The sequence below is a fragment of the Larus michahellis genome, chromosome 13 (assembly GCF_964199755.1).
Source record: "Larus michahellis chromosome 13, bLarMic1.1, whole genome shotgun sequence".
NCBI lineage: Eukaryota > Metazoa > Chordata > Aves > Charadriiformes > Laridae > Larus > Larus michahellis.
In genome coordinates, this window is record NC_133908.1 from 11,420,806 (window position 1) to 11,442,977 (window position 22,172).

At 39.9% G+C, this 22,172-nt stretch overlaps 1 protein-coding gene across 1 annotated transcript; it reads right to left on the minus strand.

The window, feature by feature from the left end:
- Positions 1-240: 240 nt before the first annotated feature.
- On the minus strand, positions 241-21,915 carry ATP6V0A2 (ATPase H+ transporting V0 subunit a2). Its single transcript, XM_074606958.1, has 20 exons — positions 21,660-21,915; positions 20,230-20,308; positions 18,729-18,826; positions 17,735-17,872; positions 17,072-17,172; positions 16,215-16,341; positions 15,329-15,411; positions 14,883-14,976; positions 14,336-14,548; positions 13,590-13,740; positions 12,696-12,835; positions 11,553-11,710; positions 7,009-7,099; positions 6,085-6,203; positions 5,412-5,622; positions 4,757-4,876; positions 4,398-4,517; positions 3,113-3,230; positions 2,354-2,525; positions 241-1,468 (listed from the first exon to the last, which is right to left on the minus strand). Exons 1-20 carry the CDS (start codon positions 21,774-21,776, stop codon positions 1,366-1,368), a joined length of 2,553 nt encoding a protein of 850 aa, XP_074463059.1. The 5' UTR covers positions 21,777-21,915; the 3' UTR covers positions 241-1,365.
- Between the last annotated feature and the right edge of the window lie 257 nt (positions 21,916-22,172).

Sequence of the window (22,172 nt, forward strand, 5' to 3'; positions counted from 1 at the left end):
GCAACGGCCCCGGGCGGAGCGATGGCCGCCGCCCGCCCAACGCCCGCCTGAGGAGGCCGCCTCGCGCTTCCCACCGCCCCTCAGGGGCGGTCCGTTACCTCGGCCCCGGCCCCGGCGCGAGGCGGGCGCGGGGCAGCGGGAGGGGGGCGCCGGCCGGGGGCGTGCAGGCCCGGCCGCCCCCTGCAGCGCTGCCAGGGGGAGAGAAAGGGCTAGGTACAAACGTAAGGGCCCACTCCGAACTGCGCAAACGAGGTTTTATTCGTAAATAGTATGAAACTTACGCTGTTCCGATGGCACAGGTGTTAAAACATTATGGTAATATCCCCATTTTTACACCAATACAAAAAATAATACAAAATGACCCCTTTCTGCCTATTCAGTATAAACTTTGGTTCAACAACATCAGGTAAGTAACACCGTATGTCTGTGTGTGTCCTTACAACCAAATGTAAACGGGGATCGAGGCCAGTCCTTCATTCCCTGTGCAAAAGTTACTCCTACGAGCAGAAACTCTGCATGTAAAAACAGAACCTGGGATGGAAATTTCTAGTAGGCAGTTTGGTTCTCCTATTTGTGTCCTCACCCAGACGCTGCAACGTTTTTCCTGACATTTGTACCCATCGCAGTCAGGGCCAGCGAGGGGCTGCACACACCAGCTTTGCAGGATGGATCAGAAAGCACCTCACCACAGGGAAATAAGACAGATAAAACTTCCAGTCTCCACTTCTAAGCCTGCCTTCTTCTGTAGCATTAAATATCACTGTGGCTTCTGAAAGGTTGAAGTAGTAACTCCGGGCAGAACTCAGAATAATGGGTTAACATTTTTGGTGCAATTTTAAATACAGACAAAAAAGAGCATGCTGCATTGCTATGTATAAATTTACTTTTCATAATCCTTCTGGAATAGATACTGAAAACAGACATTGCTTCAGTTGCATTGCTGAATTGTTCCCAAAGTGCATGAGAGGGGAGCTTGCTTAAGTATGTGATTAGTAATGATTAGTAATGATAATAATGAAAAGTCTTTCAGATAACTTAAATGTAACCATTCAAGAAAATTAACAGCCTCAACAAAAAACACGCTTACACTGGTTTTAGGACAAGCAGTAACAACTTTTTTAAAGAATAAAATTAATTTACAACATTAGTTTATCAAGAAAAATGTACATTTTATGTCTATATACTTTACAAGATGCTCCAGATCTGCTATGTATTTCTATTGGAGGTATATATTACAGAATTATTTGGCTGCATTATAAGGCAATCAGTGAAAAAGACTTTGTCCTACAAGAAACCATTCGTAGGTGAGATCCAATCACGATTACTTGCAGACAATTCCAAACATTTCTGCTGACAGCAACCAAACTATGCCGTATCATCTTTATTAAAATGTAAAGAAATGTGCTTAAAAGAGAAAGGCGTAAACTTGTATCCTCCACCAGAGTAGAATTTGTTCTGAAATTCCACCCTGAAATGAGACAAAAAAAACCAAAACAGAATCTGTAAATTAATCCAAAATGAGCAGCTGTCAAGGGATAGAACTGTGCAACACAAGAGGCTGAACAAAACCAGTCCTAATCCTGTCACTTAGGCTTTCTGTGCCCCTATTTAACCTTCCTGTCACAGACTCAGGCAAATTTCATGGTTCTCAGAGACCCAAACACACCGACGTTGTGCTGTAATGGCTCATTCCTCACTTCTTACTAATTTGTTTTCCAGTTAGTTGCAGTTAATTGTTTTGCAAATATACAATATCATGAGGACAATACTCTGTAACGCATATAGCTCTGCCTCACGTGTTTTTATACTATGTATCTGCCTTTTCTTATACTGTAAATTTCATCGGGTTTCAAACTAAACATTTGCTGGATCCACTGCAATGTGCAGAGCTGGTGAGACTAAGAAAGGATTAAAATACTTAAGGGTTGGCAACCCCACTTTAGCAAAAGTTTTGGTCACTAATATAAATCAGACTGAAGTCTTTCAGTGATATAATCAGATTGAAATTAAAAATACTTATCCACGTTACCAATATTCTACAGTATGAAAAGCTTCAATACTATAAATCAAACGTGCTCATAGTTTGCACCAACACAAACTCTGAATGTGATACAGGTTAATATGCATCATAAGCCAATATAATATTTGAATTTACTGAAAATATTCCAGAGGAACAAATCACATTCAACTAACAAGCCATGTATTTAATATGATTGAATAAATCTATTACAGTAGCATGAGGCTGTTGAATTTTACACTTTTCTTTTTAATAAGGCACCTAATATTCTGACACAAAAATTCCTCGTAAACAAGCCAGTACATGCTAAGTAGTATTAAGAAAAAATGAACTTACCAGTGAAGTCGTATAGCATGGAGAAAAGCAGAAAGCCCCTCCATGACCAAAAGAATAAAAACCGTTAGCACAGCAAAAAACGCTAGAACAGGGGCTAGCAGTAAGACACCGTATGTTGTATCCACACGAAGACCCACTCTCATCACCATTTGCCATAGAACTTCTGATAACTCTATTAAAAAAAAGTTTTTAATTTATTAGTGTTGATACTGCATACATTCACGCAGAGAGCTACTCTAACTGACCCATGTTCTAGTTTAAACAATATTATGGGATCTGTTGAACATGGCAACCCTTAACCTCAGTTAGTTGTCCCCCTCCTCCGCCGAAACATTTTGAAGTACCAGTTCCAAAATCAGATCTACTGATGGCAATATTTTACACTGTGACACCATTAGCAAGAGCGTAAATACCTTCCAAACTGGTCAATCAATGGGAAACAGGAAACGGCACTTCAACTGTTGATATGCTATTATGTGAGGTAACACTGTGCTCAGATAATCAACCTCTTTACAACACAGAGCAGTCAATGAAGAAAATTACTAGGTTCCAAACAATAATTCACAGTTTTAGTTTGGGGGCTTCCCATAGATCATGATTAGTTTAAAAAGGGAACTTTTTTAAATTAAGAAAAAGATAATTTGATAGTAGTATCACTTCAACAGGCCAGCCCCCCTCTAACCAGCATAAAAAAAAAATCAAGACAGATGGGGAAAAAAAAAAACCAAAAAACCAACAAACAAGAAAATCCCCACTTACGCGCATGAGCAAGACTTAATGCCCAGAGTCTCAGGTAAGAGGCTGTATTAGAAATACATCCTAGACAGTATTCAATGGTATGAATTGCTTGATTCATAAAGACATCTGCAAAATTAAACTAAAATATGAAAACACATTGTGAGACAACAAAAATATTCGTCTGCAAATCTTAATATATGTGGAAGAAAAATTCCATTAAAGGGTAATACATTGATTTCATATCAAGTAAAAAAAAAAGATCTGCTATGTTTAAGATTCTTATTACAAATACAATATTAAAAAAAAATAAACAACAGGTGCTAGAGTTTTCCAGTTATTTTCCCCAATTACTTTGTTGACAGATAGAAGTGAATGCAATTTATGCTTTCCACAAGGAATATGATCTAATACTTTAAAAGTCTCAGTAGTAAAACCAGTTACGGTTCTAATTCCTATTCTATTGATGTTGTAAGTTTACAATGTCAATTTTTGCATCTTTAAACCCAAGGTTAATTATTAGTAATGCTAGTGATTAACTATGTTAATACTGTAAACTCTAAATATACGTACTTGTTGCTAACACCAAATTACAAGACTAATATTACTGCAAGTTTCAACGTTTACTTTGCATGGAACTACGACCCATTTTATTTAAGCAAACAATTCTTGCATTTTCTATACATAAGAAGTAGGAGTCTACTACCCCTGTGAAGCAAGTACTACACGTAGTCTGCGCATTGGGAAACTGAAGCAATTTTTTGTCTTTCAATTCACATGAAATCAGTGGAATTGGTCAAGACCTTTAAAAATTTGGCCAAACTAACCAGCAGCAATAGCTAAGGACTAGGAAGGCAGCTCATGTCTCCCAACCCCCATTAGCAATAATCCTCATCACAAGATGTAATTTGCAGACATAAAAAGACTTCTGTCTGGATGAAGGGCCAAAATTAATTAACAGGAAACTGGGCAGTCATGCTCTTGCCTTAAGAATCCATAAAAGCATACAAATTCAAAGATTTTTATCCCATTCTTCCGTTTAAGAAAAACTATAGTCTTAGATGCAAATAAAGCATCTAAGCAAAGAACTCTTCCTGTTCTCCACTTCAGATAGATTGTCGTTTACTGTAGGAATCTGAATTTACAAATAAAAATAAATAAATTGCATTCACGCATCAAGGTATTTGTAAAGGCTCAGTGTATTTTCTTGAAAACTTCCAGGAACTCAGCGTACAGGTTATCTTCTTGATATTCCACTTCTAATTTGCTTTTAAGGACATGCGAACTAGAGGTCAAGTAAAAACGTTACCTCCTCTCCATCCCCCTCTCTGTGTCCACTGTCTGAATGACTGCTTCCTTCTTCCATATCATGAGATCTCAGCAGAGAAAGTTCTTCTTCACTTTCTTTTCGAATTAGCTTGTAGCCACTCTGCAAAATGGAAACGCATAGTGTTAAGAGGACTGCCAGCGTATTTTTTAAAATTTATTTAAAGTAGTCACATGCAAAGGCGAAAAAGAGTTAGAGGAACAAAGCACTATTGTATGTCACAGTCAAAAACTTTCCAAGTTGAGTAGAAATACCTAGTAAGGACATTACTTTATATGCAATACAACAGCAGCTGAATTCTTCTATACTGAAGAAATGTGTAAGTGTCTCTTAACACTTACCCTGTACATCCTAATGCCTCGGCCTCCACTGTGCAACCAATATAAATAAAGTGGTTTACCAAAAAGCATTACAGGAACAGAAAGGAAAGCAATGCTAAGTAAAAACCTCTGTAGAGCAACCTGTTAGGGAGGGAAAGAAAGAAAATTAGATTTGATCACAAAATCCAAAGCAGGAAAAAGCCTTCCCATTTTCCTTTAAAGGCCTGTTTAAGCATAAGAAAAGTACTACTGATTTCAGTGGGCATGTACTCAAATTGAACATACGCGTTTTACTTAATCAGGCCCTTAAATCGGTTTACAGACATCCAGCATCTTCAGGACTAGGTTCTGGATTAAGGCATTACCAATACTCAGTTTTATAAGACTACGGCATATAGAAAAGCATCAAAATTACAAGCATGAGACTCCATTCTCTAGCCTTAATTTTAACCTGGGAGATTTTGTTCTAGAAACAGGTATTTTCACAAGTCACTACGTAAAATCTTACAACTGATTAAAGAGTAAATATGTTATTTAATCATAACATGTATTCAATTTTCCCTCAGTCTGATACACTCCCCTTCCTAGGGGAACACTCAGCCATCAGCTGAGTCTCCACTTGTTAGAACACTACTAACCTGTAAATTAGTAAGAAGCTTGTAAGAACGCTACTAACCTGACCGGTGTAGAAAACCTCTGTTTCACCTCCAGGAAACAGGAACATGTTAATAAATTGGATCAGAATACTAGGAGCAGATGTAGAGTCCTCTGCAGAGTACGCTAGCCATTTAAAGAAGATCATAAACACAAGGTAGCCAAAGATGCACATCATGAATAAAAGTTCAGGAAGAAAAACCAAATAAATATTATACTTCTTCTTGAAATGCCTGAAACATAAAATTGGGGGAGAAAAGTGAAAAATAATTTTTTTAAAAAAAAGGTCAAGATAAATACATGGCCCAAACATAATTTCAATAAAACAGAACAGTACCCAGCACTTTTAAACAGCACAACTGCAGTTACAATCCAAAACTGATTTCTTCATATTAACCAGGTATGCCAGTGGAAATTAAGACCACAAGAGGCATGTATCTCTATTTAGCAACACGTAAAATAAAATCTTGTATTAATCCATGTCTGCAGATTTGCTGGCATAATACTGATCCATCATCTTATTTATGTGAAGGAATATCTCTCCATTACTGTCGTTTTTTTAAGAACAGTTTTCACAATTACTATTATTCTGTTTTTAAAATATTGTTCCAGTTTCCTCCTACCAGATTAACAGTTATAATTCAAGACTTGACAAAGACTATAATGTTAATATTATTTTAACTTGTTGTACTTACAAGTGGTTAAATACCCCCAATACAACTCCAAATGTCATGTGAGTCACTCCAAAAATCACAGACATTTTCATTTTGAAAGAATTTAAGAAACTGAGACGGTTGCTTGCCAAATTCCATATCTGAAGAAGAAAAGACAAACCAGTATTAAAGAACAGTGTAACAGGAGGAATTAAACAGCATCCTTTCTCTATTGGAGACCAGAATTCTACCTCAAACAGTGATCACAACTGAAATTTGAGTTTCACGAAAATAGTGAAATCTTTCTTTGACTCGTTAAGGGAAAAGCTCTTTTTGAATGGAGAATGCAAGAAGAAACATTTTTTTTTCCATAGTAAGATTTATTTTCCTAACTGTCACGGTTTCAGTTGGGGTACAGTTAAATTTTTACCAGCAGCTGGTATAGTGCTATGGTTTGGATTTGGGACGGGAATAGCGTGACAGCACACTGGTGTTTTTAGCTGTTGCTGAGCACTCAAGGCCCTTTCTGCTCCTCATTCTGCCCTGCCAGCGAGTAGGCTGGGATGGCACAAGTAGCTGGAAAGGGACACAGCCAGGACAGCTGACCCCAACTGACCAAAGGGATATCCCACGCCGTATGACGTCATGCTCAGTATATAAAGCTGGGGGAAGGAGGAGGAAGGGGGAGACGCTCAGAGTGATGGCGTTTGTCTTCCCAAGTAACCATTACGCGTGATGGAGCCCTGCTTTCCTCTACCTATTAAACTGTCTTTATCTCAACCCACGAGTTTTTATTCCACTTTGACTTTTCCGATTCTCTCCCCCATCCGAACTAGGGGGGTGAGCGAGCAGCTGCATGGTTCTTAGTTGCCGGCTGTGGTTAAACCACAACACTAACACACACCAAAATCTAATTTATAAATGACTAATCATCACAAATGGATAATTTAAAATAATAAGACTAACCGGATCAATTCCAAAGGGATAAGCTCCATTGTATACACCAATAACATTTGGATCCAGTGTTAAAAATTTATTATCCTTCAGATCACGAAGACTGCAGAGAAAAACACAGTCAGATCTGACATTGTTTAAACATAGTGACAACATATACTTTCAGTTCTGCAGGACGCTGCTGCTGCTTTCCTTTATATGACTAGCTAACCCACCGTCAAGACTTCAAAAGAATACAAGGATTTCTAAGCACAAAGGCCCTGGCTAATAAAAACAATAGAAAAAAAAATCTCTAGAAACTCACAATCTGGGCTTAACTCACGCTAACTGTCGGTGAAAGAAAAGTTTCTAGATTTTATTCCTCATTCCCCTAGAATGGAAAGTTTCATTTAAAAAGCAAACAATTTGCTTTTATATACAATTCATTAACAAAAACCCAAAGAGTAATAAATATCTTTTTTCCCGTTTTGCATTTGGATGAGTTTCCATTCGAACTTCGTTCACATTTTAACCAGTCAGTGGTTTTGACTCTACTATTCAAGCTGCTTCCTGTTTTTGAGGCAGAGTGAACAGAGCTGTGAACATTTAAATACCAAAAGGACGTGACACCTCAAAACAATGAGGTTACCCCACTTTGCGAAGAAACAGGTTTGACAATTCACATGGCCTACTTTGTTTTTTTTTTTAACTATCAAGAAAAGCTGTGCAAAGACTAATAATTGCTAGGCAATTAATTTATTTAATTTATTGTTAATGTCTTTACAGTAGATGCTAATTCTTCTTGGCTACTCATTCCAGACATATGGCCTAGGACAAATTTCTCCAAAACTAGCCCTGTTTTCTATTCCTCTCGAAGTCTGATATATATATATATTCAGAAACCTCTCCTGGAAAATACAGTAACTGGAGGCAAATTAAATCCATTAGCATAAAGACAAACTATAAGACAGGAGGCAGTTTGCTTTTTATGAATAAAAAGAATACAAGACAAGACAAAGTCTTAGCGCCTTCCATTAGGATTTTACAATACTACTGAAGTCCACAGCCATTCATAAGAACACCTTTGTGAGACCACAAAAAAGATGGAAAACACATCTAAGAAGGTTTAGGGACCGAACAAACTTTAGAAATGTCACCTCAAAATTAGATACAAGTTCTTACTAACAATAAAAAAATACTACGTCAGCTGCAGTTTTTAATGACTAAAAGTTACCAGCTAGCGTACAGCATTAGGGTACTGCAACAGACTCTGTTTCAGGAGAAGACTGATAATCATCTATACCCAATGATAATATTCTAGGAAATGTTCCAGGTGACAGAGGGCATGTAAATCCAGTAAAGCAGCACTGATAAATACGAAATTAACTTGATATATTGACGGAATTAAATATAATCAAATTCTAATAGTGGTTTTGCAAGAAATTGTGTTCTCTGTGGATTTAAGATAATAGGCAATTTGATTTTTTTTTTGTTTTTAAATAACTATTGCTGCCTTTTTATTTTAAGTGTAGATGACACTGACATCTGCTGTGAGGAACAACACAGCAAGGCACCAGCAATCCAGGATGTTCCTGGAATGCATTGATGACAACTTCCTCCTCCAAATGGCAGAGGAACCAACAAGAAAAGGTGCTATGCTGGACCTTGTCCTCACCAACAGGGAAGGGCTGGTGACCAACGTGAGGCTCAGGGATAACCTTGGCTGCAGTGACCACGAAGCGATAGAACTTAAGATCCTCGGGGCAACTAGGAGGATGTATTCCAAGCTTACGACCCTGGACTTTAGGCATGCACACTTTGATTGCTTGAAGGATCTGCTGGCCAAAGTGCTGTGCAACAAAGCCCTAGAGGGAAGGGGGGCCCAGGACAGCTGGGCACTATTCAAGGATCACCTTCTCCGTGTCCAGGAGCAAAGTATACTGACAAAGAGGAAGGCAGGAAAGAATGCTAGGAGACCTGCCTGGATGAACAAGGAGCTCCTGGACACACTGTTACACAAAAAGAATCTTTACAAGGAGTGGAAGAAAGGACAGCTAGAATGGGGGACATATAAGGAAGCTGTCCGAGCAGCAAGATACCTGGTTAGAAAAGCTAACGCTCAGTTAGAATTAAATCTAGCCAAGGAGATCAAGGGAAACAGCAAAAATTTCTATAGGTATATTAATGGCAAGAAGACGACTAAGGAAGGTGTGGGCCCCCTCAGAAAGGAAATGGGAGAACTGGTGACACGTGATATGGAGAAGGCTGAGGTTCTCAACGACTTTCCTCAGTCTTCACTGGCCACACTCCAGCCACACTCCCAGAGTCACAGAAGACAATGGCAGGGGTTGGAAAGAACTGCCCATTGTAAGTGAAGATCAGGTTCGTGACCACCTGATGAACCTGAAAGTGTACAAGTCCATGGGACCCAATGGGATACACCCATGGGTACTGAGGGAACTGGCGGATGAGGTTGCTAAACTGCTATTATATTCCAAAAGTCATAGCAGTCTGGTGAGGTCCCCATTGACTGGAAAAGGGGAAACAAAATCCCCATTTTCAAAAAGGGTAAGAAGGAGGAACCAGGGAACTATAGGCCAGTCAGTCTCATCTCCATGCCTGGTAAGATTATGGAGCAGATCCTCCTGGAGGCACTGCTGAGGCAGAAGAATAACGAAGAGGTGATTGGGTACAATCAACACAGCTTCACCAAGGGCAAATTGTGCCTGACAAACCTGGTGGCACAACATCAATAGGCAAGGGGAGAGCAACTGACGTCATTTACCTGGACCTGAGCAAAGCCTTTGACACTGTCCTGCATGACATCCTGGTCTCCAAGCTGATAAAATATGGGTTTGATGGATGGACAATTCAGTGGATAAAGAACTGGCTTGACGGCCGCACCCAAAGAGTGGCTGTCAATAGGTCCATGTCCAAGTGGAGGCCAGTGACAAGGGGAGTCCCTCAAGGATCAGTACTGGGACCGGTCTTGTTTAACATCTTCATCAGCGACATGGACAACGGCATAGAGCGCACCCTCAGCAAGTTTGCCAATGACACCAAACTGTGTGGGGTGGCTGACATGCTGGAGGGAAGGGATGCCGTCCAGAGGGACCCTAATAGGCTGGAGAGGTGGGCCCATGCCAACCTCATGAAGTTCAACAAGACCAAGTGCAAGGTCCTCTATCTGGGTTGGGGCAATCCCAAGCACCGATATAGGCTGGGCAGTGACTAGCTTGAGAGCAGCCCTGAAGAAAAGGACTTGGGGGTGCTGGTGGATGAGAGGCTCAACATGAGCCGTCAGTGTGCACTTGCAGCCCAGAAAGCCAATCATATCCCGGGCTGCATCAGGAGAAGCGTGGCCAGCAGGTCGAGGGAGGTGATTCTCCCCCTCTACTCCACTCTCGTGAGACTCCACCTGGAGCACTGCGTCCAGTTCTGGAGCCTCTACTACAAGAGAGATACAGATGTGCTGGAACGTGTCCAGAGAAGGGCCACGAGGATGATCAGAGGGCTGGAGCACCTCTCCTATGAAGACAGACTGAGAGAGTTGGGGTTGTTCAGTCTGGACAAAAGAAGGCTCTGAGGAGACCTTATAGTGGCCTACCAGTATCTTAAGGGGGCCTACAAGAAAGCTGGGGAGGGACTTTTTAGAATGGCGGGTAATGGTACGACTAGAGGGGATGGATTAAAACTAGAGATGGGTTGATTCAGATTGGACATTAGGAAGAAGTTCTTCACCGTGAGGGTGGTGAGACACTGGAACAGGTTGCCCAGAGAGGTGGTGGAAGCCCCGTCCCTGGAAGTTTTTAAGGCCAGGCTGGATGGGGCTCTGAGCAACCTGATCTAGTGGGAGGTGTCCCTGCCCAGGGCAGGGGGATTGGAACTAAATGATCTTTAAGGTCCCTTCCAACCCTAACAATTCTATGATTCTATGTATCACTTAGCCCTCAGCACACTAGCACTTACTACCTATACAACTAGATTTAACAACTGCCTGACCAGCCTAATGGCCTTTTATGACGAAGTGACTACATCAGTGGACAAGGGAAGAGCTATGGATATTGTCTACCTGGATTTCTGTAAGGACTTTGACAAGATCCCCAACAACATCCTTCTCTCTAAACTGCAGAGAGATGAATTTGATGGGTGCACTGTTTGCTGGATGAGGAATTGGTTGGATGGTCATATCCAGAGGGTAGTAGTGAATGGCTCAATGTCCAGATGGAGATCAGTGATAAGTGGTGTCCCTCAGGGGTTCAAACTGGGACCAGTACTGTTCAGTATCTTCATCAATGACATAGGGGGCTTGAGTGCACCCTCAGCAAGTTTGCTGATGACACCAGGCTGAGTGGTGTCGTTGACACGCCTGAGAGACTCTGCTCATTGCAGGGGGGTTGAAGTAGATGAACTTTCAAGGTCCCTTCCAACCCGTTCTATTATTTTACTAGATTTCATTACATTTACTTACTCCTTTCAATAAAAGGACAGTTAAAATGGGTGACCAAAAGGGTTAAATTGTTGCAGGAAGTACCTTTTTGTTTTAATGGTATAGCAAACAGAAGCACACTACTCACCTCCAAACCTTCTGTTCAAACATCGCTGAAACATTCCATCCAGAACCAAATATATTTAACGACTTTGAAAAGCAGTCATTATAGATCAATCCAGTGTATATAGAAAACAGACCCATTAATAAAATCACGTATCGGCCTTCAAATAACATTTTCATTATCTGGAAAAAAGACAAAATAGAGAACATCATCTGCTATGTGAACAATCGTTATCTACACATTTCTAAAAGAAACACATTTTTGGCCATACCAAGACTTCTAAAAACTAAAAATCCTTGTGAATAGTCATTAAGGAATACGAAGAAACCTACGGCCAACCAAGATGTAACACAGAGAATTTTGCTTTAAGCATGTAAATATGCAATTTACAAATGGCAGTCACCAAATGGGTACAGTTTATCTCCCCACATTGATTTTATGTCAGGTGATTTATATGCAAAGGTTTATATCCATTAGGAAATAGAGCTACCAGCAGGAAGTATATTCTGAAAGATATTTGTGGTTTAAATTAATGCAGAGAGTTGAAGTCCCCATACAAGCTCTCATGACACAAACAGAGACTTTTCTCATTGGCATTGTTACACTAATGAATAATCATTTTAAACCATGTTTCCTTCCTGAGACTAGTTTTCAAGAAGTTAGTCATTTGCAGCCATTCTTAATTAAAGATAATTCTAATGAGAGATGCACGTGTTCCCACATTCCAGCCTCATAACATTAAAAAATTAGTTAACTTTAAGTTAATAAATTTCAAACTACAACTCCTTTTCAGAAATAACAGCAGATGGAATTTGGAAAATCATTTTCTCCTCACATTAGTCACTGTAACCACATTCTGTAAAACACACACATCACTAAGTAGCCCTCGCAGAAGGAAAGACGAGCCCAACAGTATCAATTAATTTTTGTCAGTCTTTCATTCCAACTTGATTATTTCTGCCCTTTTAAAAAAAAGAGAACAGTTTGTTAAGATCATCACATTCATCTCAAGCAATATGGCAACTTTAAACACAGAAAAACCTGAAACAAAGGAAGAAAACCCCATCTAATACACATGCAATAAATAGTACTTTTCAGAAACATAAGAACTATTCAATTGAAGTTATCTTGCTGGATGAAGAGTAAGTTATTTGTAATTCCTTTTACCTCATCTTGTGATCTTTTTAATCTAGGGTGGTTTTCATACAGTATTGTCAGGAGTGCAAATATGAACATTAGTAGACCATGCCCAAAGTCTCCAAACATAACCGCAAACAAGAAGGGAAAAGTGATGATGGTATAGAGAGCTGAAATGACAACATAACATGTTTCAGGCCCACAGCACAATAGATGATGTTGGTATCTGAATTATGCCTAAGCAATTAAACTACTTTAACCTCTCAAACAATTTTCAGCTTTGAGTTTGAAAGTCCGTTCACCCACTGCTAATAGACATTTCCCCCACACTGTAAACTGAACTCAGTTTAAAGCTTCCTTATGTCTGTCCCTTAGTAATGACAATTCTGCAGTTGAGCGTTAGCCAACAATTCTGAGGATAATAATATGAGCCCAGCAAATAAAAACCAAACAAACTATTCTTCCTCTGTGGCTATTTCAGCTCTGAACTATAAAACATACATTCCCCTGTACAGCATGACATAGACAACGTAGCTGCAAAAACACATAAGGACATTAAACTAACTGGGCTATACAACAAGCTGGACTTTTTCCAAGCTATGAGCTCCATGCTTCAGTAAGATCAATAGCCATTACCAAAGCTTTCTTTTTCCCCCTAAGTATCTTAGCCAAGGTAAAGCATATGAAGAAAAACAATACAGCTATTATCAGTATATCTAATGCTAAAATAACTCTGCAAAATCAAATCCCATCTTACTGCTTGGAGCACCATTTATACTTTCAATGAGCTACTGAAGTTTTAAAACAGCTATTAATAAGCAGTATGGTTGTCACCATTTTGCCTTTACTAGTGTCCAATTCAGCAAGGTATTTAAACACGTGACAAGGCAAGCAGTAATGATAGCACAGCTCACAAGGACCAACCTGGATTAACTTCCCCATAGTTTCCAACTCCATAAGCATCAACAATGTTTTGGAACCCTGAGGTGAATTTATTGGTACGTATCAAAGTTGGAGGAGGTTGTGTTGTTGGGATGGTATTCATGAATGAAGAAATTGTAGCTCCACTCTTCCTCTAATTGCAGGCAGAAAGAAGATACATTTATATAAAAACTCAGTTGACACTTCATCTAAACTAAGTGAAAACATTTTCTCTATCAGCAGTTTCACTGATCTTGAAACAGCCTCAAGTTTAACATTTATCCCTTTGTGCCTTCTTAAAAAGAAATAAATTACATTAATCTGTTTCTCTAAGACGACTCATTATGTACAGTGTTCTAATCCTTACTTATGAAATACCAAATGAGAATCATCGGTAAGTATTATAAAACAAAAATTTGATACTAAAAATTCCCTCTTGTAAAATAAAAAGATGGAGCTGCACTCAACACAACTAACACAAGGGAATTAGCACCTTCTACTTGACAGCAAATAGCACTGTGAGCCCACTCAGACTTGGGTCAAACACAGAAATTCTTATTCAAGGAAAAAGAAACAAAAAGGAAACCCAAAATACCCAACACAGGACTAAATAAAGGCTCTGCTAATACAGAGACCCAGACCTGCCTATGCCTACTTTTAGCCTATTTTAAATAATCATTTTCTTTCCTTATCTGTACAGTTAGTTCGAGACAAAAGTTTTAACATCAGTGATCATTCAGCTGACTTACTGAACCTTCCTCCAAGGCATGGCGCAAATTCTGCAGGTCAGCCACCGGACACCAAACCTCAGCAATTAAACATTTATTTGTGACATCAAAACTGCACAGGTTGAGTACATGATAGATGGCTTTCATCTTCTTTACTTGGATAACCCATGTATAGATGGATTCAGATGCTTTACACAAGACTTGGCGTAAGTAATCCTCAGTTTTATTCAGCACCTTTGTCCAAGAAAAAAAAAAATAACAAAAAGATTTCTTTGAAAATGTACCAGTGGTTATGTTAACCACAGTGAGAGCACCTAGTATTTGTCCAATGCTGGATGACATTTGTTGGAGGCCACACTAACCATTGCTTAAAATAGAAATCAATGCCAAGTACCCTCAAGTTTAATAGGTACATGCAACACAAGACCAAGGACATGACATACAGTCATGTTCAGATCCAAAGCTGTATGTATTTTAGAAACATATTCACATATTTAATGCTGTGATTCGTCAAACAATTTCCTGTGGTGCAATAACTACGGCAAAGGGAATACTGATATTTACTCACAGTGTGAAGATCCTGAATACGAACATTTAGTCCTTCAACAACGGCCTTGCGCTCCTCGAGGGTATTTGGATAGGGATACACATGACAGTGATAGCTACAGAAAAACAGAAGTTTGTGTTAAATAACCAAACTAAAACAAAACAAATCACGCAAGCCCATGCCCTAGTCAAATCTGCAACACACCATCTAATAACCATGGAAGAAATTCAACTGAGAGTCAGTATTTTGCCTGTGCTTAGTAAGGACTGCAGATAAAAATGACTCATACGTTTATTTGTATATTGCATAATAATAAAGCTAGATGCAATGGCAGGGGGAGGAACAAATTTAACTTCAAAAACTTTGCCTAAAAATCAACGCTTACAAGGAAGGGGCGCAGGGGGAAAACTAACAAGAAAATAACCCAGGTATAAAGAAATTACATATATATTAGTTTTACTTCTTACCAGTCACAAATCTTCTTAACTTTCTGGCCAATTTTTTCACCCCAATAGGATACTAAAAAAACAAACCATTTTGTGGTTTCGCCCTAAAGAAAAAAAAGTTAAGATGATGAAGTTCGTTTTCAACCAACAACTCCACTGTGACAAAATTAGAGAGCAAAGTAACACAATTGAATAATTAGAAAAAGCTGTGTTAGTGCCATTAACCTTCCACTATTTTAGTGAAGATCAAAAAATAAAATTCAAGTGTGCCAATCTCTCTCTTTTTTTTTTGGTATATTGGAGAAAAACAGAAAACGTTTTCAGGGAAAATAAAAGATATATTATATTTTACCACCTCAGAATTATTAGTAATAAAAAAGTCTTAAAAAATTAAAACGTTACAAATTAGAATTGAAGCAAAATTTAGAAGTGATAGATCAGGTAGCCATAATTGCTGATTTACAAGAAATGAATTTTATAAGTTCAGAGAAAAAACTTCACTGAAGATCAACTGTACTCCAGACCTTCTTTCCTTAGCTACTGAATGAACAAATAAATTTACTATTAAGAGGTAATGTGCTATACGGACCTAGTTAATAAATACCCAAGCAGCCATTTATGCCACGTATGTCGATCAAGGCAGCCAATCATAAAGTCACTACTATAGCACAATAAAGCTCTGCACTCATCAAGCTGAACAATGATAAATTAATTGCCACTCCTATAGTTCTGGTGGCATCAAGAGCTCTAATTTTGAAGTCTTAGAAGTTCTAATTCTTTAAAATAGTCTTCCCTCCAAGGGCACTGGGATATCACTTACATTCACCGAAGACCCTGAGCAGCTATTCTTCCAAGTCTAAAGAAAAGTACAGAACAGAATAAACTGATAGGTACAATGTTTACTCACTGTATCTGGATCTTCCAGAGACTCATCCAACTCCACATATGTAAGAATATGTAAGCCTTTACAGACTCTCCACAGCATTTTTTCAAAGGCTTCAACTTTTGCTATGTGAACTAACCCAGATATAAATCTATGGAAAAAGAAAAATTTGAAAAATAAACTAAAATCCACAAGAAAAATTATAAACCCGAGTACATCATCACTCAGGATCACATAGTCACAATAATTTAACATCTGCCATCTCTAGAGAAGGAGGCATCACCCCTAAACAAGAAGTAACTGTTACATAAAATAGAGTCAATTTCTACGTGGAAAACAGACTGTAGGCCTGAGCACACAAATAGAATTATATTTGACATCATTTCTTTCTGTGACAATAAGGTTCTTAATTTTTCCTTAGTAAGATACCATCTCATAATGGTGTTGTAGTGACCAGTATCCATATATCATTTTAAAGGCAAGTAGGTGATACCATTAATAATATTACATTTAAAACTGACACTGCCAGGTGATTAAAACACTGTGTGTTTATCCTAGAAAAACAGTTTGAACAGCAGAAGAAAGTAGTGATTTAGAGCATTTAAAGATTTTCCTTAACATACATATTTGGTTTGATGGAAGTTTTGTGACAGTTTTTTTGGTGCTGTCCTATTTATCTCTTCAAATAATCCAATTTTGTTAGGAAGGTGCATTTGGGCCAGTCTCCTACCTTGTCTAAAACTGTTTGGCTCATCTGAAATCATTAGTCACACTACATTCCATCTTTTAAGAAAACAGCCCATTATTTACAGCAGCTCATCAAGCAGTTTTGAAACAGCACACACTGACAACCTGCCGTACATGGACTGAACAGCACCTACCCCAGCTTGGCACCCAATCTGTGCATACAGTTGTAATCCATTAATTGCTCGTTTTCCACAGATGCAAATTCTTCATAATTTGCATGTAAACGGGATTCATACTAGCAAATAAAAGAAAAATCATTCAAAGCTTTCAGAAAAAAATATTTTTCATTAATTTGAAATTCACTCATTTCATTCATTCATTCATTATTCTGAAGAAGAAAAGCTAATTAAGTTATTTCAATAAAAAAATAAAAAAAACTTTCCTGTGTTCGATTCAGACAACAGAAAGATCTTGGAATCTCAAGTGCACTGCTCTTAGCAACTACAGACAGTGTTGCAAAAGTTACACAGTACATTTCTTAGCACCATTTATGCATCAAAATAACACAAATAGGCCTTCATTTTCAGTTGGCATCAACAGTAGCATTCAAACAACTCAACAGAGAAATCACAAAGCTCCTCCTCTACGTTCAGGGCTGCATTTTGCTATGTGTATGAACACAGCCCGGCACAAAAGGCTGCCAGCCAGGTTCTCTAGGTACTGAACGCAAATAATAACGAACAACGTACAGTGCTGTAAAGCCTGACACTAAGCCATGCACTTAACTACAACTACTAACGGTATGCAACACAAATGCCTCATGCCACACATTCCTCATCAAACAACATAATCAGTACCTCAGTTGTTCTCCTGACAAATCTTTGTGTGACCTCTAACATGCATGTGTATTCTGTCAGTTCAAGCAGGTTTTTCCTCAACTTTTCTTTGTTTTTAGTTACTTCCCTCAATTCTGTCTCCAGCTTCTGCAACTGTTCCTAAGACATGGAGGAAAAAATGACACAGAATCAGTTATACTGTTTTAGAAATATGGGGAGGATGAATTTTAAACACATGTTAATTTGCTGCAACGATGGGAGTTCCTCAGTTTCCTAATTAACTTAAACTCCATAGGTTTTATCCCTCAGCCTGACAAAGATTGCTTTGAGTACACTTGATCCTCCACTGGCATCTGTTAAGTCTGCTGTTCTGACACTAATTTGCGTCCGAGCTAAGTAACGCAGATTTGGAAATACAACTTCAGACAGTACAGGGTGCAAGACACTTACATATTCTATTAATGGAATTACAGCAAAACAGAATGTCATTCAAAATTACATCTGTGTTTTACAAGCTTCTACATCTGACGCAATACCAGAAAAAGCATTCACAGAAAACAGCACCATGTTCTGCTACGCAACCAGCACTGGAACCTGCAGAGCCTTGGGCATATAAAACTCCCACAAACCCTGGAAATTTTGGATGCACAAAGAAAGCCTTAGGTAAGTCCCAAAGCAATAAAGGAGGCTGAAGGACTACATCCACAGATAACACTTTGCCTGGAACAGTGTAATATGCCAATCCATCAAAATAAAACAGATGACTGCAAACCCCACAAGTTAGCTTTGACCCTTTCACAATAATTTTGTATTAGTATCAAATCCTCACTGACAGTCTTTGAAGTAACTCTGTTAGAAAAAAAAAATGGGCAAAACTGAAAGCAAATGCTTCTTCCCTCCCTGACACACCCCTATAATTTAAGTCATAGGTCATAAGATAGCAAGTAATTAAGTTTGAATTGAAGTTCCAAGATCCAGCGCTACACTTTTGGCATCTGTTGTGTCGAAAAGTTACCTGGATTTCTAAAGTGTGTTTCAGCAATGGGGCAGGAGGAGCAACATCTCCTTCAGGGAGTGGAATATCCGCCTTTTTAATTTCTTGTACTAAATACCCTGGAGCGAGGAAGAAAAAAAAACAAAACACCAAAATCAGAAAGGAAATGGCATTTCCTTATGCTTCCCAGAATGCTGCATAGTTGCCCTTCAGCTGTTATTGATGCTGCCGATCACACTGCAGCATCATTTATTTTAGCAACACCACACACACTAGAGTCTTCAAAAAAGAGGGGCTTACAACATGCAAGGAATAAATGCATAGAACATTTCTGTCTTGGAAGTTTGCAAAAGTAAGCTACCTTTGGAGCCTTCTGACTGAAATTTTCCAGGCACAAGGACTATTTAAGCAGCTTTTAACATTTCATAGTATCTCTCTGCTGCTGCAAGATACCACTTTCTGCTAATCAAGCCATCTGCCAAAAATCTACGTTCTGCTCATTGACCCATGTTTCGAATAAAGAGTGTTCAAACAAGGCAGCTTAAGCAACCTTGACAACAAATACAACTCACACTGGGCAGGGAGGCTGCCCAAATAGCTACTGGGACTGTTTGGCATGACCAGCACATGCGTCTGACGAGATTCCAATAAAAAGAATCCTTTAACGGTAACTTTTGCCCAGGACACAGTGAAGAAATCTGCATCTTGGCTGTAATGCTCTGCACACCCCTTCTCTATTCATTAACTACCATGTGAACACAATTATTAACAACTTGAGATATTTTTGAGGGTGCTTGGAAATTCAACAATATTGAGTTATGTAGGATGAAAAACAGGCTTTATTTTATAGTCGAGGAAATATGCACAGTAAAGCTTCCATTTTCCTAGCAGAGTTTTAAGCAGTCAATACTGAACTATTTATTGGCAACACATTAGTAAATCTACCTCAACTCTGGGCTTAAAAAAAACCTAACCTATATTTAGCACGTACATGTTATAGTCTACGTAAATTTTAGAGCTCACAAAACCAAGAAACAGAGAACAGTGGTAAAACACTAGAAAAGGTGGCCCAGAAAGGTGGTGGGAGTCTCCACAATTCAAAATCCCACCAGGCACACTCCTGGACAACCTGCTCCAGCTGCCCCTGCTTGAGCTGGAGGCTGACTAGGTGATCTCACGAAGTGCCTTCCAACCTAAACGACTCTGTGATAGACCCAAAACTGATGCAGCATATCAAGACAAATTAAGGAATATATTTGTATTTTCTGACGCAATTCAGTACTACAGTCGAATGATCTCCAGGTCCAAAAGTCTACATAAAGATTCTACATATGTAGAGGTATGTACGTGTATTTTTTCATACATGCGAGAATTCTATCAGACTCTACAGCATTCAAATCATACAAGACTGGGAAGACTAAAAAACCCTGTAGCTGAAACCTCCACTGTAGTTCCACCCTAGCGATGTAAACTTTAATAATGCCACAGATGAGAAAGGGCAGATAATGAAAACAAAGCTCACCAAGTATTCTTTCCATTTCTTCACACTTCTTTACTTCATTCACAAATTTTCTCTGAAATACACTTACATTTGGGTTAAGCTGAAGGAGAAGGACAAAATGCTTATTAGGTACTTAAAATAGCAACTGCCCCTAAAAAACCACCGCTATTTCTGCGACTTCATGGGGACTATTTTGCATGTATTCCACATGCTCTCTTTCTACAAAGTGCTTTTCAGCTGAGATGTACGAAAACCTAAAAAGTCTTCAAATAGCAAGGCTGGTTTTATTAAAGCAGGATTATGCTACGCAAAAACTAGCCTTTTGCTAGTTTTACTCAAATAACAGAATAGCTAGATCTACTGGAGAAACCATTCCTAATCTTATTTCTAGAGTTTTAAAGTACTGCTTAACAACTTCAAATTAACAAACCAACCTTTCTACAACCAAATTTTTGAGATGGATTTCCACAGAATCTATTGAAAGAATCTTTTTGCGTACATCCTCATATTACGAGCGTGCAATGTCTCTGACTACTTATTCAGCTTTTAATTCAGACCCACTAATACATTATTTCTGGAATAAGTGGTGTGTCAACTGCCTGGAACGGCATCAAAATGTTAAACATACCACCCATGTAGTGATTCTTACAGATCTGTTTCCTCCTACCTGCCATATTTACTAACTAGCTGTTAATTTAAGTTCTCCCAGCTTTCCTTGCAAACATTTTGCAACCTATATTTCTGAAGAACACTTGGAAGAAATTTCAAAGTCTCAGTCAGCAAGCAAAGATCATATAATTACAATGAGGCAATGCAGAAACAAGGTTAATTATTACCCAACCCAATTTTATGTCAGTCAGGCATGTAGTTTCCAAGTTGTGCTGCTCCTCCAGGAACAGACATGTTTTACAAACCAGTAGTCAGCAATGTTGAAGAAATAAGCCTACACAACGGCTAAAGATGTTTCTTTCTATCGATCTGTCAATGGGGTGGTGTATCTATAAGCTGTGCACATACACTCGGACTAAAGTCCGTGTGACTTCAGGTGGGCAGTGGGCTCTCCCACGGGATCCTACTGCAAAAAAATCCCAGAGTGTAAACTAACAGAGAGATAGGATACAGTCACCGGAAAACACCCCTCCCTAGACTCTCAGGGAGGCTGGGGCTCCACACCGACTTCCCATCTCCCAACCTCCTTTCAGGCAATCGCGATTTAGAGATCAGCCATGTATCTGCAAGTCACAGCCGGGGAAAGAAGGAGGAGAGGCGGTCCTGGAGTCTTTTACATCGCATCATCGTAACGAAGCCCACCTCTTCCCCACGACAACTCCCCTGCGCGGCTCGCCTTTCCCCATGTCGCCCACCCGCCGCGCCCCCTCGGGGCCCTTCTACCTCCCCCCGTTCGCCCCAGAAAGCCCCGCCGGCGCCCGGGCCCCGTGGCCGCTACTCACGTCTCGGAACTCGGCCAGGCCACGCTCGCCCACCTCGCTGAGGCACTCGTAGGCCGAGCCGCTCTGCAGGAAGAGCTGCGCCAGGCACATCGGCTCGCTGCGGAACAGCGAGCCCATGGCGGGCGGGCGGAGGGCGGCGGAGGGGCTTAGCGAGGCGGGCGCCGAGGCGGCGCGGCGGGGCGTCCGGCAGCAGCCCGCGGTACGGCGGCCATGGCGGAGCGCCCCAGCCCGCCGCCGGCAGCGCGGCCAGCTGCTTCCGGGGGGCGGGGAAACGGCGGCGGCCAACCGGCGGAGGGGCCCGGCTGGCGGCGGGGCTGTGCGGCCGCACCACGGCGAGCTCGGCACCCCCCCGCCGCCCGGGGAGCACGGTACCCTCACAGCGAACCCCGGAACGTGGGATGGAAACGGCGGGGAAGGAGGTAAAGAAGATACGTTACTAACGGAATTGTAAGAGCCGAACCACGGGAAATCCCAAACTGAACATCGTATTTGATCAGCTGAGGAAAACCGGTC